This window comes from Nicotiana tomentosiformis, chromosome 11, assembly GCF_000390325.3.
Source record: "Nicotiana tomentosiformis chromosome 11, ASM39032v3, whole genome shotgun sequence".
In the NCBI taxonomy this organism is placed as follows: Eukaryota; Viridiplantae; Streptophyta; class Magnoliopsida; order Solanales; family Solanaceae; genus Nicotiana; species Nicotiana tomentosiformis.
Window position 1 is genome coordinate 88,205,082 of NC_090822.1, and position 15,821 is coordinate 88,220,902.

Here is a 15,821-nt window from a genome sequence, read left to right on the forward strand (position 1 = left end):
ACAATGATCACAAGTGACTTACCTCAAGTTTTCTCATGAATTCTCTATGACAATTGCCCCAAAACCGTGTTGGAAATGTCCAAAAATGGTAAAAACTCGAAACCCCTTCAAAATGTATACTGCCCAGGGGTTCCGCTTTTGCAGAGTACTTAACCGCATTTGCAGTCCCGCAGATGTGAGGTCCTCCCCACTTCTGTGGCTTCTTTCGCTTCTGCGGATAAGAGGTCCACTTTGCGGCCTCGCATTTACGGAACCCAAGCTGTTTCTGCGATGAGGCCCCTCCCCTCTCACTTCCGCTTCTGCGATCAACTCGTCGCAGGTGCGAGTCCGCTTTTGCGGTCCTGCATGCGCACCTACGACCCCTACCCTTGCCAAGCCAATTCTGCTTCTGCGCAACCAAGCTCGATTGCATCAGTAGACAACAACAAGTTTTAATTGTTCTAAGTCCAAATTTGATCTGTTAACTATTTGAAACTCATCCGAGGCCCCCGGAACCTCAACCAAATACACCAACAAGTCCTAAAACATCATATGAACTTAGTCGAACCTCTAAATCACATCAAATAACGCTAAAACCATGAATCATACCCCAATTAAAGCTTAATAAAATTAAGAATTATTAACTTCTACATTCGATGCTGGAACTTATCAAATCAAGTCCGATTGACCTCAAAATTTGCACACAAGTCATAAATGACATAACGCGTATTAAAATTTCCATAATCGAATTCCGACCCCGATATCAAAAAGTCAACTCCCTGGTCAAACTTCCAAACGTAAATTTTTATTTTATCCAATTCAAGCCTAATTTAACTACGGACTTCCAAATAATTTTTCGGACACGCTCCTAAGTCCAAAATTACTATACGGAACTATTGGAATCATCAAAACTCTATTCCATGATCGTTTGCATATAGTCAACATCTGGTTAACTATTTCAACTTAAGCTTTAAATCTTGGAACAAAGTATTTCAATTCATTATGAACCCTCTCCGACGAGTCACATAATTATAATTAAACATATGATAAGCAGTAAATAGGGGAACGAGGTTGTAATACTCAAAACGACCAGTCGGGTCGTTACATATTCAATGTCATGGTCATGGTTCTATTTGCCTTGGAATGTGCCCGGGACCATTTATCATATCCAATATCCATCATGTATGTTTTCACACTACTAACAATAGCTTCTAACTCTGCCATATGCTTGTTGTATTCTTCAATAGTGTATTCTCTTGCTAACGCAATGTATACTTCTTTAATTTGTTGTTGGCTCTTCTTGAAGTTCGTTTTTATGTTGTTCCATAAATGAAATATACATGCACATTGAGGGACTTCTGGATAAACAATTGAAGTTGCTCTCCATATACCATCATGCATGTCTGTACACATTCCCTCTCTTTGTCCGTAGGTTTCTCTGAACTGCACAAAGTACCACTCCCACGATGCATTATTTTCCGAATAAACAATTGCATATGCAAGGGGTAGAATTTGTCCTGTAAAACCAAAGAAAAAAATATTAGTTACAACACCCACTATTAATATATCATTTTATATAGTAGTATAGTCATAGGTAGGTGCAGGTATGTAGCAAATAATTATATACTCTTTTGGTATACTTGTATATCATAGTTGTATCATATGATATTTGAATATTTCTTTTGTTGCTTTAACCGAATGTAATTGTATTGTATTTTTTAAAATAGTAAAGTAAACCAATTATTCAATATTTATTCTGAGACAACTTTTTTTCTTACCCTCTGCGTCTTGCGTGGAAGCCGTGAGTATGGTCCCTTTATATGTTGACTTTAAAAAACTTCCATCAACTATAATTGTTGGCCTACAATAGATCCAACCTCTAATCGATGCATATATAGCTATGAATGCATACAAGAAGCTCCCATCTTCTTCAATGTATTGCCGTGTCACTGATCCTGGGTTAGCGTACTCTAACATATAAGGATATATTGGTATTTTCTTGTATGACTCACTTGGTGTTCCTCTCAATAATTGCATTGCTTTTTCTTTTGATCTCCATGCTTGCATGTAGCTTAAGTCCATACCATATGCTTTTTGGATGTCTCTCTGGATATCTGTTCGTTTATATATTATTTTCGGGTCAACAAATTTATCTTGTACCACAGCTGCAATAAAAGTTGAGACAACTTGCTTTTGTGAACAAAATCTCTTATCATTTAAACAACTGTGGACAGAATTAAAATCTGTGACTTTGAAAATATTTGATGCTTGTAGGTTTGATGCTTTAAGTTTCCAAGTGCACCTTTCATCCACGCAATCAAAGGTATACTTGTTTATAATACAAATATAGTTATGTATCATGTTTTACTGATAAAAACATACACACAAATCAGTACTATTATATACTCACATAGTATACTCATATAGCATACTTATATACTATACCAGTATCATCTTTTACTGATAAAAAGACACAGATAAATAAGTAAAATTTTATACTCACATAGTATATTGATTTAGCATATATATATATATATATATATATATATATATATATATATACTATATCGGTATCATGTTTTACAGATAAAAAACACACTCAAACGAGTACAATTCTATACTCACATAGTATACTCATATAGCATACTTATATACTATATTAGTATCATCTTTTACTGATAAAAATCGCAGACAAACCAGTACAATTATACACTCACATAGTATATTGATTTAGCATACATATATACTATAACAGTATCATGGTTTACTGATAAAAAACACACATACAGACCAGTACAATTCTATACTCACATAGTATACTCATATAGAATCCTGATATACTATATCAATATCATCTCTTACTGATAAAAAATATAGACAAACCAGTACAATTCTATACTAACATAGTATACTGATTTAGCATACATATATACTATATCGATATCATATTTTACTAATAAAAAATACATACACAAACCAGTACAATTTTATATTCATATAGTATACTCATATAGAATCCTGATATACTATATAGGTATCACATAGTTTTTTATTACTTGAAAAAAGGCAGACAAACCTTCTTGGGCATGATTTATTAACCCGATATTGACATTTTTCTCTAACGGCATACTATTTCATAACAAGAGCCATCAGGTTCTTGTCTTTGTAAATTTGTCCTTTTTTAACTTTTTAATGAAACTGATTAGTTATGATGTTTTCATCATCAAGTTCTATACCAGTGTCATCTCCTTCTTGCACGTCAAAAATACTAATCATATTACTGCTTTCAAATTGTGCAATTTCTGATGAAATTGTAGTAACGTTGAAACTGGAGGTGCTTGCGGCTATAGTATTTTTAGCAAACGACACACATAGTGGGAGTGTTGTGATCCATGCACTTGATTTTTTCAATTCCATGTAAACACTAACACTCATATCGCTGTAAATTATAATTGGTGGATATCCATGAGCAATAGCATACTGAATAACTATTGTGTTACTGTCCTTTTGCAGTTGCTTTGCAATCTTTCTGAGAAGTTGTTCAAATTTTCAACAGGTCTTTATTAGAATTGCATCAATATGAAAGTTTATGAAATTATGGTTATCATCCCATTCTTCACTATGTTGCAGCAGAATTGGTATATTTTTCATGATTATACATATTTGAAGTTATAACTACTTTTATGTACAAAATCGAATCTTGACAGTGTAAATTTCAACAGTGTTGACGTCAAATACTGAATTTCAACAAAATATTTTTCGAATTCAGATCAGCTGTTATGATTCAAACCTCTCGATCTCCAGATCTTCAAACTAAGAACAGAATTTTCAGTTACAAATTCAGAAGTTTGAGCGCTAAACTTTTGTAATCTACGAAATCAAAAATCGGAACAATACGATACGAATTTGAGCATCAAAAGTTTCAGCATCTTCGAAAGTCAAATCAGCTGCTATGATTTTAACAGATTGATACTTCTACAAAATTTAAGGAGAAAAGTCGAATTTGAAAGAGAAATCAGCATCTTCGCTCTGTTTTTTCAGGCTTGCGATTTTCAAATCTTCAATAACGATTCTGTGATGCTGGTGAAAATCGTAATTTTTGTGCGCTACTTTTGTGAAATTCTGCCAAATTTGAGCAGCTTTTCCGTTTTTATATGTAGGTTATTAGCGTGGGTAGTTATTTTGAGATACTCTGTTTGTTTAATAAATGAGTAGGGGATTGTAATTATTTAATGGGTAGAATTCTTTTATGGGTCAAGCAGGGTAAATATTTTCACTTTTATAGGTAGTCGTGTCTTTTTCCCAAATTTTTGTGCAATGTGACTTCCTCTTATGATTATAGGCTGACTTCCGCGCTGGACCTAAATCTGATCCAACATATCAGAGAATTTAATGGGCCCGTTTTGCGTCCTATGGCCCAACTACTTGGGCAGGAGAACAGGCTTGATGGAAAGAGAAATAGTCAAATACTCTTGCTGGTAATAAAATACGGAGATCGTTATTCAGAAGTACATCGCTTGTTAAGCCGTAGCTAATAATAATGGAGCAGTTGTACAGGAATTGTGTTATAAATTCAAGAACTAGCTCTTGTACATATATATTGTTAGTACGTACCACATACTTTTATTTTGGATATGTTTTGTTCCACAATTTAATGCATCGGTTGCGGCATAAGTTAATCATGCATTACTTATATATTAGTTTTTTACGTAAATGATTTAGGAGTAAAAGCTACATATAAGAAATAAAACGTTAAACAAATTAACCGTTCAAGTTAAAATTTACTAATGTATTTCGAAATCTAGACTTTTGTTGTGATTTTTGCTGTAACTTTACTGGAATGACTTCTATGGCTAATAGTGTCTAATCTGAAGAGTACTCGTAGAGTTTGGTGTAAAATAAGGTTAATTTTAGATATGATCATTGATTTTATCTACTATATAACAGTAAAGTCAGAAAACTAAATTTTCTCACACTTAAGTGACTGAGCTTGACTCACAAATCATCCCCAAGAAGACTCACAAATCATCCCCAAGAAAGAAAATTTCAAGTACCTTGGGTCAATTATTTAAGGAGATGGGAAGATCGACGAGGATGTCACGCACCGTGTAAGGGTGAGATGGATGAACACTACTAAAAATTCGCCAAAAACCGACAAGGTCGACCGACCAACTTTGGTCGGTCAAAAAACCGATCACAGTTGGTCGGTTTTTCAAAATATTTTAATTTTTAATTTTTTTTACGAAACCGACAAACTTTGGTCGGTTTTCTTTGGCGCAAAAATGCGGGAAACTATTTTTGAGTCCCGCGAAATTTATTTTTCAAGAAACCGACCAACTTTGGTCGGTTTTTCAATTAAAATAAATAAATATTAATATTAAAAAAACCGACCAAAATTAGTCGATTAATTCGGCCGGTCATTTAAAAAAACCGACCAACTTTGATCGGTAATTTTACTTTTTAATAAAATCGACCAACTTTGGTCGGTTATTTTCGTGCGAAAATACAATTAAAGAGTATAAATCAAATAAAAGACAGTCTTAAAAAAAATACATCAATGGTCTAGTGGTAAAATAATATCCTACCATAGTACAGACCCCGGTTCGATTCCCAGATGGTGAATCTTTTGATTAAATAATTAAAATACCGACCAACTTTGGTCGGTTTTTTTTGCAATATTTTTTTTTAAAATTTAATTGACCGACCAAACTTGGTCGGTAATTTTCGACCAACTTTGGTCGGTATTCCTTTCCGACCCCTAAAATTCCGTCCACACGTAAATGGTCGCGTTTTGATCGGTTATTGGTCATTATCGGCCAACTTTGATCGGTTTTTTTGGTCGGTTTTTACCGGATTTCTAGTAGTGGAAATGGAGGTCAGCATCTAGAGTCCTGTGTGACAAGAATGTACCACCGGAACTTAAAGGTAAGTTCTATATAGCAGTTGTTAGACCGGCCATATTGTATGGGGCTAAGTGTTGGTCAATCAAGAAGTCATATATCGAGAAGTTGGAAATAGCAGAAATGAGGATGTTGAGATGGATGTGCGAGCACACTAGGCTAGATAAGATTATGATTGAGGATATTCGGAAGAAGGTGGGCATTGTTCCCATGGATGACAAGATGAGGGAAGCAAGAATCAGATGGTTTGGGCACGTACAGAGGAGAAGCCTAGATGCCCCGGTTAGGAGGTGTGAGCGGTTGGCTTTGGTAGGCATGAGAAGAGGTAGAGGGCGGCCTAAGAATATTGGGACGAGGTGATCAGGCAGGACATGGAGCCACTTCAGATCTCCGAGGACATGGCTCTTGATAGGAAGGTATGGAGGTCAAACATTAGGATTGAAGGGTATGGGTAGTCGAGCATTTTTCTACTTTATACCAGGGGTGAAGCGAGTCTGATAGTGTTTTGTCTTGAACTGCCAGTGGCATATGTTGTGTTCACACCATTTTTTCGTTTTCATAGTATTGTGTAATGAGTACCGGGTTTTGTTATTGCCTTTCCACCTATTTTATGTCTCTTACAATGTTGATATTCTCTCTCTGGTTGTTGTTGCCGGTAATGATCTATTGTCTCTGTTTGTCTTTTGAGTCGAGGGTCTCCCGGAAACAACCTTACTACTCCTTCAGGGTAGGGATAAAGTTTACGTACACTCTACCCTTCCCAGATTCCACTTCTGAGATTTTATTGGGTTGTTGTTGTTTAAGTAACCGAGCTTTATACCTTATAATAGTAAAGTCATTGAACTTTATCCACCATGATAATAAAGTCGCATAACTATTTTTTGGATTCTATGACTTAAATGTGTAGTGGGTAAAATTTAATTTAATTTTTTTTAATGTGACCAAAAAGAAAATTCATGACTTTACTGTCATATGGGGTAACTTTAATGCGCCAAAAAATAATTTTATAATTTTACTGTTATAGCAAGTAAGTTCCACGACGATACTTGAAATTAACTCTGTAAAAATACTTCCTAGCTAGTGGGTAATCAGATTGAATGAGGGAAGGTCGCACTCGCTAGTCACGACACTACCTTCCAAAGTTGCCTAGACGACATGGCTTAAGTACTTCTCAGAAAGTAAACGGCCAACGGCATTATATTCTGTTTTTGTGTTGAGACAGAAAGAAAGAGTAAATTCAAAGAGAAGAAAAGTTGGGTTATCAGATTACATAACTATCATGATGAACTCCCTAATTCACTTTTAAAAATAATAATAACAAATTTTCTTTTGAACTAGCACTATTCTTACTAATCCATCACTAGTCTTGAAATTAATCAACGCTCTCCAGATCTGGAGGAAAAATAAGCCTTCTCCCATCTTACTCATTATAACTTCAATTGGAATGCAAGATAGCTATTACCAACAAGTTTAGTTCTCAAACAGAACCATCCTACAAGGAAAATGCAGCTTCATAATAAAGCTCTTGACTTTTGAGCTTTTCCTTTTTCAATAAGTTAATCTCTCGTGGAAATGCTGCCAGCTCTGTCATAAAGAAATAACTTAACAAATTGCAACTGAAGACACCAGTCAAAAATAAGTGTATTGCAAGATTAAACTATTACTCCCTATATTCAACAGAAATGTTTAGACGAGTGTCTGTAATGCATGCACATAAAGTTAGATATACATATTTTAGAACCTGCACTGTCAATTCAAAATATATATTGTTAAAATCCTGGATTCGTCAAAATCTACTCACAACTCTTATATGGCTGACTGACCATATTTAAGCCTTTGTTAAATTAAGCTCCAGAAAGGATGGTATTGAGAGGAGCAAGTGTGCTGAGGCCAACAAAAATAAGCCCACAGCTGAGCAAGAAAGCTTAAATAAGGGAATCAATTGACTTCTGGCTTCTTCAATGACAAAACAAAGGGAAAACAACTAGTCTTGGGAAGAAGTCACATTAATAATAGAGACAATAAAAGACTTTGATCTAAACTTGAATGTCCCAAAACTTAAAAAGTGGATGATTAACTAGCAAAAATGTAAGTATGTGCTTGCAACATGCCAAAATTAGAAGGAAATGTGAGGTCAACTGATTAGAAAGAATGCAAGTCTGACATCTGCAGACAGCCTTGACAATAGCAAAAAGAGCGTGAATCGGGCATACCAGCAAATGTCATTCTCGTTTATAACCTACCAAGACATGAATCGAGCGTGCTCATGCTCATCGTCCTCATCATCAACTGGAGCAGGAAGATTAAGATCAAGTAAATCAGCAACTTCTCGCTTGACTGCTGAAGATTGATTCAAATTCTCCTCATTGACACTAGCATGAATAAAATGTGACCTTTTGTGGCCTCCTAAAGCTTGGCCTGACTTGAATATCCTAGGGCAAAACGGGCATTTGTGTCCTTTGGATTTCTTTGGTTTAACCTTTTTCTCAGGTTCATAAGGCACATCTTGAGTAGAAACTGCTGGTTTTTTGTTGCTAAAAGTTTCCTTATGCTTGCCAATGTTTATGTATTTAGGATCATTATCAGCACCAAGGCTATTCTCACCAGTTTCATATGTAGATTCAGAATAGTCATTGATTTTTTTATGGCAAGGTCTGTGTCCACCTAGAGCTTGATAAGAACTAAAGGTCTTCTTGCAGTTCAAGCACTCATACTTTCTCTTCTTATGAATATTCTTATAACGATCCGTTGTTCCCTTTCTTGATTCACATTTATCAAAATTTGAGGCTAATCCATAACCATCATGTTCATATTTCTTGCTCAAATCCTTCCTTGACTCTGTTAGATATCTTTTGATTCTGTTTAAGCTCTTTTTCTCATCATGCCTACGCTCGTCTAACCAAGCTCCAAGGCTCATTTTAGAGCTACTCCATTTGCAATTACCATTTCCTCTGAACCTTTCAACAGAGCCATCTGAATCGACTTTTCCATTTTCGCCTAAGAAGTAGTCTGAATCAGAGTTCTCAGATTGAGTTTCAGCTTCCAATATATCGCGTTTCAGGTCTCTATCTTCCTTCTTCTTAGTTTGAGGTTTCTCATCTTGATTATAAGCACGTTTAAGAGTGTTGTTTCTAGCATTTCTCATGTCATTAGATGATGATTTGGTCTCTAAAACAACAGAATTGTTATCAGAAGATTCCACAACTATATTGACACCATTCCAAATCCCAGAATCCCTTGACAACATCATCAAACACTTGGCTACTTCTTCTTGTTCTTGCTCATGATCAATCTCAGACACAGACGACGAACAATTATAATTATTATTAACCTTGCAAATAGAAGATTTAACTATAATCTTTTTGTACCTCTTAGTCTTTGATCTGCACTTTGGACTAAACAGCTCCTCAGCTTCAGTATCAGAATTGCTCTCACTAGTCCATGAGTTATCATCTTTCAAGTTCAAACACCCTTTATCTTTTTCTGAGTGACAAGCCATATGGCCACATAAGGCTTTTAGTGATTGAAACACTTTCCCACATTGCTGACAAACTTTTTCTTGAGGCAAAGGGAAGTTAGAATCCTCAGCCCTCCAAGTTTTCTTTGGATTCTCTCTTAGGCCATAACTAGAAACCCCACCAAGTTCTAACTTTGATTGATTCTCTCTTTTGAAATTCTTCCCATTAATATTACTCCAAGATTGCACCTTTTTCAATTTAGCTTCAAAATTTTCCTCAAATTCAGCTGAATTTGCCAGTACATGAGACCTCATGTGACCCCCAAGTGACTTCCCACATGGATATCTCTTGTTACACAACTTGCACACAAACTTCATAACTTGATCTTCTTCCATTGAGTAACTAATAACTTGCTATTCACCAAATAAAATTCAAACAAACCAAGAAGTAAAATTAAGATCAGTTGAATAAATTAGATGTCTATATCACGCGACTGTCACATTCCATGATCTAGTACAGTAGTATATATCCCGCAGAACCCCAAAAAATACTTCAAAACCAACAGAAGAACCCAAGAATAGCAGAATCCAAGATCAAAGGAAAGAACAGAAAAATATTGTTAAAACTTAAATCTGGCTTATGGGGTTGTGACACAGATCACCAAGTCTCTGGTGGGCTATTGCTCAAGTAATACAAATGGAATTAAACTGGTCAAGTATGATACTACCTTTTAGGAAGTAAAAGATCAGACCCACAGCAAAAGGAGACTCTTTAAATTCCATATTCAAGTAATCTCTTTATCGCACATACAAAAAGAGGAGAGAGAGAGATCTTTTTAATTTTAATATTCAGGATTTCAAGAATCCTATTTGGAAAAATCAAATTTTGAACAGATGGGTCACCAGCAATGGCCATAAAAGTAGCCAATATTCAGGAGATTAAATGAACAAATCACAACAGAAAACCAAAGACTCTTTCACCCCCCCCCCCCCCCCAAATTCTCTCTCTCTCTCTCTCTGTGTTGTAGATGTAGGAGAATTCCATGCATGAAATGTGAGAGAGAGAAATAAAGCCAAAAAAATGGGCAGCACGTGTACTCTTGGGAGGATTGTTCGTACCTTATAAATTCAACTGTCAAGATCTGCTGGCTACTGTTACATGAGGGTTGAGATTAATTCAGGAAAAGAGTAAACATATCTCTGTTTGAGGCTATTAGAATTTGAGTTTAACCTTCTACACAATCACACTACAAAAATATTATACTTTTAATTGACTTAAAGATAACTATATATAATAGTAAAAACTTTCTTTTTACTTCTTCCTACACTCGTTTCGGGGCCTGACTTCATTCGCATTCGCACCACGTAAGGCTCAATAAATGAGAACCGCTCCCTTGCCAAGATTTTTTTTTATTGCCATGGATATAACACGGGACCTCTAGTTAAGAATCGAGAGATCTTACTTATCCCACCACAATGATTGATGATAATATTTACCTAAAAAATAATACAATAACTTATTATAACAAAACAGCAATATGATCTCTGTGGGTCCCAATAATACTGGCACTTAGCCTCAACATGATTTTTAATATGCTTTTCAGCTCAATTTCTTTAACATATAAAAACGCATGGAAAATGCCAAGATTATTTAACTATAAAATTTCTACAGAAATAATTATGTCATAATTTTTACAATGCACACCCATACGCCCATCACCTAACATGTGCGTCACCTCCCAATAATTCACAAAATACATATATTCAGGGTTCATACCCTCAACTCCAAGATTAGAAGAGTTACTTACCTCGAACAAGCCGAATCCAATGTCGAGTAAGCTAAACAATACTCCAGAAATCCTATTATGAGCGTATCAACTCCCGAACGGCTCGAATCTAGTAACAATTAATTTGATTCAGTCCACACAATTTATAGGAATTAATTTCATATCAAAATGCTAATATTTTCCACAAAAATTCGAAACTATGCCCCAAAAAGCACCCGTGGGGCCCATGTCTCGAAATCTGACGAAACTCATAATATATGACAACCCATCCAATTACAAGTTTAACCATACTAATTTCACTCAAATCCGACTCCAAATCGGTATTCAAACTTGAAAAATTCGTTCTGTGACACTATAGAAATTTCCTTCTATTTCTCTTGAAGATTCAATAATCTTACACCAAAAATGAAGATTAATTCATGGAATATAATCACAAGGGAGTTAAAAACACTTACCCCAAGTTGTATGGATAATTTTCTCTCCAAAATCCGAAAATGGGTGAAAATGTCGAACCCTCGAATTTAAGGTTCTGCCCCATCGATTTCTGCATCTGCGGACAAGTTTTACGCACCCGCGCATCCGCTTGTGCGAGCAAAACGTCGCATTTGCGAACTCCACTCGCCTGCCCAGTTTCCGCTTCTGCGCACATCCGTCCGCATCTGCACTCACGCAGGTGCGGAATTTTCCCTCGCACCTGCGACCAATGCCTCCCAGCCCTCTACCCGCATCTGCGCTCCTTCTCGCGCAGGTGCGATTCCGCACCTGCGAAGCACCTTCCGCACTTGCGCACCTCGCTTCAGCGCACACCTGCTCGCACTTGCGAGCTCGCACTTGCGAGCTCGCACCTGGGACTACTTTTTCGCAGGTGCGATTACACCTAAAGGCTTCAGTTCCAGCAGTTTTTCCAATTTAAAAATCAATCTGTTAACCATCAGAAACTCACCTGAGGCCCTCGGGTCCCCGTCCGAACATACCAACAAGTCCTAAAATACACCACGGACCTACTCGAGACCTCAAATCACATCAAACAACCTCAAAATACGAACTACACACGGATTCAAGCCTAATAAATTTTGAAATTTTCAAATTCTACAAATGACGCCGAAACCTATAAAATCATGTCCGATTGACTTTAAATTTTGCACACAAGTCACATTTCATATAACACACCTATTCAAATTTTCGGAATCGGATTCCAACCCCAATATCAAAAAATCAAAACTCAAGTCAAACTTTCCAAAAATTTAACTTTCGGCAATTCAAGCCAAATTCCTCTACGGACCTCCAAATAATTTTCCAGACACGCTCCTAAGTCCAAAATTACCATACGGAGCTATTGGAATCATCAAAATTCGAATCCGATGTAATTTACCTATAAGCCTGCATCTGGTCACTATTTTAACGTAATCTTTAAACCTTGGAACTAAGTATTCCAATTCCTTTCAAAACCTCACTGGACCCGAACCAATTACCCCGACAAGTCACACAATAAATGTAAAGTACAATTTGAGAAGTAAATGGGAAATAGGGTTGTAATACTCAAAACGACCGGCCGGGTCATTACATTTTCCCCCACTTAAACATACGTTCGTTCTTGAACGTGCCAAGAGTTGTTTCAAGCCATCAAACCGCTATTCCATCTTACCACACACGTACCCGGGGGTGAACCCACGTCACCCTATCCCACACATGCTTGACTACACAATACAACTGGAAATTATTAATTTAACTCTAGCCCATAAACCTTGGAATTTAATTTTCAACCTTTAGAATTTTTTTCAAGACACAAATCTTATATTTACACACCGTATAAGTCCGAACAAGTTGCATCGAGATATAACTATAACCACTGATATAATCAACCAACATATTACACAACTCGCATTCTCGTAGCACCATTCCTGATCGCAGTGACTACTCCAAAACTAACCGCGTACTAGTATTAAACCCATATCGAACCAAACCTCATCACAAAACCTTCGTACACTGTTGATAATAAAAGAAACACGTGAAATTTCATGACCAGTGACCAGATCAACAAGTTACGGAGCCCTCTCTCCCCAACCATAATCTCTTTCTGAGCCGACTTTCAATATTATACTCCCGAATATACCGAAATCAAACCTGATAGTTCCCATTCTAGGTCCAATGACCTTATATTACTAAACACAATTGTTCCATAGACATGCCTCACCAATATAGCTCAGAGCCACAACCCGTGCCATCCGTGCACCAATACGCAACAATTCAAATGTACCCAGTTATGGAAAATGACTCAAATGAGAGAACTGCCCCGCTAGATTAACAAGTACCTCCACAACGAAATGCTGAAAATTCATCATACACCGTAAAACCATCACCCGATTCTAACACAAGGTTCATACCTTAACATAACTCCGCTGCAATAGGTGTCCCCATCCAAACGTTGGTCCATATTATATACCCCGAGCCACCCTACTCAAAATCAATAACCACGGAGAGGCAAATGACAAAAATGCCACACAAAACCTGAAAGAACATAACCATTACGCAATCGATTATGCAATACCCAAATACCTATCACGCTCAAATTCCACTATAAAGCTCAAATAGAACCGCACCATCTGTGCACATAACCAATGAATCACAACTCCTCATAGCAAAAAGGAGTAACTCACAAATCATCTCAGAACATGAATAAGCTCAACATCAACCGAATGCCACATCCCTCAACAATAGTAGTATGGAGCCAACCATACCGGCTCGGTGTATAATACACATCTTAATTGGGCCTACCAATGGACCGCCAAATCAACTCGGGTTACCCACAAATAGATAAAAATTCTTTCAAAATCCATAATGACTGAATCATAACATATTCTATCATCTGGCTAGCTCCGGCCACAACTTCACAGTCCATAACCATGAAACAATTCGTTCCTGATGTCAAAATATTACACTATTAGTATGTACAAAATAAATCTTTTAAACTTATATATCGGAAGTTAATACTAAGACTTCAATGTTGTTTAATGTTTTAGCATGCATTGATTTGTCTTTTGCTTCTCAGGTCACATACATGAAACGACCGATCTTCCGCCGTTATTGTTCTCTCATTTTCCTCATTTGCCCCTGCCTAATTCTTTAGGGGTCGTTTGGTATGAGGTATAAGTAAAAATAATTTTGGGATAAAAATGTAACATCACCTTAATATTTTGTTTGGTTAGCAAATTTGGGATAAGTTATCCCGGAATTAAAATTAATACCGGAATAACTTATACCTTGTAAAGGTGGGGTAATTAGTGTCGGGATAACTTATATCTTCTTCTTAGAAATTATGCAAATGTCATTTTTAATACAACATACCAAATAATGGATAAAAAATAATCTCAACATAACTTATCTCAGCATAATTTATCTCAGCATAATTTATCTCAAAATAACCTATATTCAAACCAAACGACCCCTTAAAGTATTCATTTTCCCTTTTGCTTTAGTTTGTTTCCATTGATATTTATTCCCACTTTGTTTACTCGGTCAACTCATTTTCCATCGGCAATTTGGTGAATGACTTTTTCTTTTCTTGACGGGGGGAGGGGGGAATTGTTGTGCATATAAATTCCTTAGTCGAGATTTTAAATTAGCATATGCAGATATTGTAACAATGAATAGTTTTTGCCCTTTTCTTTTTAATAGGTCTTATATGTTGTGAATCCAAATTAATTGGGATCGCCTTATAAACACCGAGTAGTAAGCCAAAAACAATTACTCTTTTCTGACTAGTACGTATTAAGTAAAAATATCATTTGCTTTCACATTATATTAGCTATTTTGATTATATTAATTAAGTTAAAGTTCAATGTATGGGGGCTTTACCAATTTGGGGCACTTATAAGAGATTTGTTACCCATTTGTAGCTGGGCGCATTAAATATTTCATTCCTTACTTTTATATCATTCCTCACAAATTTTAACTTTTAAAGTTTTATGTTAAGACATATCTATAATGCTAATAGTTTTATTCACTGCATCTTATTTTATTGTAGCTATTAGACAATTTTAATTTTGCAGTGTCAAAATTACTAAACGGATATTATATATCAAAAATGGAGTATATTGTAAAACACAATTACTCCTTTCATTTCAATTAGACTTAGTTTGACTCGGCATTATGTCTCGGACCAATAATAAAGTTATTTTTGTGTGACCTATAAATCATGGGTTCAAGCCATAGAATCAGTCATTGATGCTTGCATCAAGGTAGGCTGCCTACATCGCACCCCTTAGGATGTGGCCCTTTCCTGGACGGTCGAACCTTGTGTGAAAGTGGGATTCTTCGTACACCGGGCTGCCATTTCTTTAGTCTGACTCGGCATGGAGTTTAACCCAAAAAAAAACATATGAAACTTGTGATTTTAAAAGCTTAAAGGGTAAAAACTTTTGTGAGGCTTTCAATTTGTATGATTGTAAAAACTTCTCATTTAGTGTAAAATTGATAAAAGAAAAAATTAAAGTTAAGTTATTTTTAAATATAAAAATATATTATTTTTTTTAAAACTGATTAACAAAAATAATGTGTCAACTAAATTAAAACATTTGGAATATATGTTTCTTTACATGGAAGGGAAACTTCATTAATTATTGACTAAGAAAACAATGGTAAATATCCAAACCCCTTTTTGCACTGTCAAGACACCTTTCTAAAAAGATCTGATATGGG

The 15,821-nt window shown here is 35.9% G+C and overlaps 2 protein-coding genes across 3 annotated transcripts; both read right to left on the reverse strand.

Annotated features, from left to right (window-relative positions):
• Window positions 1-1,080: 1,080 nt before the first annotated feature.
• On the reverse strand, window positions 1,081-2,061 carry LOC138901803 (uncharacterized). Its single transcript, XM_070189595.1, has 2 exons — window positions 1,758-2,061; window positions 1,081-1,496 (listed from the first exon to the last, which is right to left on the reverse strand). Exons 1-2 carry the CDS (start codon window positions 2,059-2,061, stop codon window positions 1,081-1,083), a joined length of 720 nt encoding a protein of 239 aa, XP_070045696.1.
• A 5,013-nt stretch (window positions 2,062-7,074) lies between these two features.
• LOC104121485 (uncharacterized) lies at window positions 7,075-10,342 on the reverse strand. Of its 2 annotated transcripts, none has more exons than XM_009633507.4 (2): window positions 8,123-10,342; window positions 7,075-7,463 (listed from the first exon to the last, which is right to left on the reverse strand). In XM_009633507.4, coding segments are annotated over exons 1-2 (1,611 nt in total). In that variant the 5' UTR covers window positions 9,733-10,342; the 3' UTR covers window positions 7,075-7,462. The 2 variants fall into 2 exon arrangements, with proteins under 2 accessions (XP_009631802.1, XP_009631793.1); XM_009633498.4 differs by having other exon boundaries at window positions 8,093-10,342.
• Window positions 10,343-15,821: the final 5,479 nt, after the last annotated feature.

Bases quoted from the DNA above. Each gene is read 5' to 3' on its own strand.
- LOC138901803 (XM_070189595.1), bottom strand. From the start codon at position 2,061: ATGGACTTAAGCTACATGCAAGCATGGAGATCAAAAGAAAAAGCAATG. The intron at 1,497-1,757 runs GTAAGAAAAAAA...TTGGTTTTACAG, and splicing joins TTCCACGCAAGACGCAGAGG to GACAAATTCTACCCCTTGCA.
- LOC104121485 (XM_009633498.4), bottom strand. From the start codon at position 9,732: ATGGAAGAAGATCAAGTTATGAAGTTTGTGTGCAAGTTGTGTAACAAG.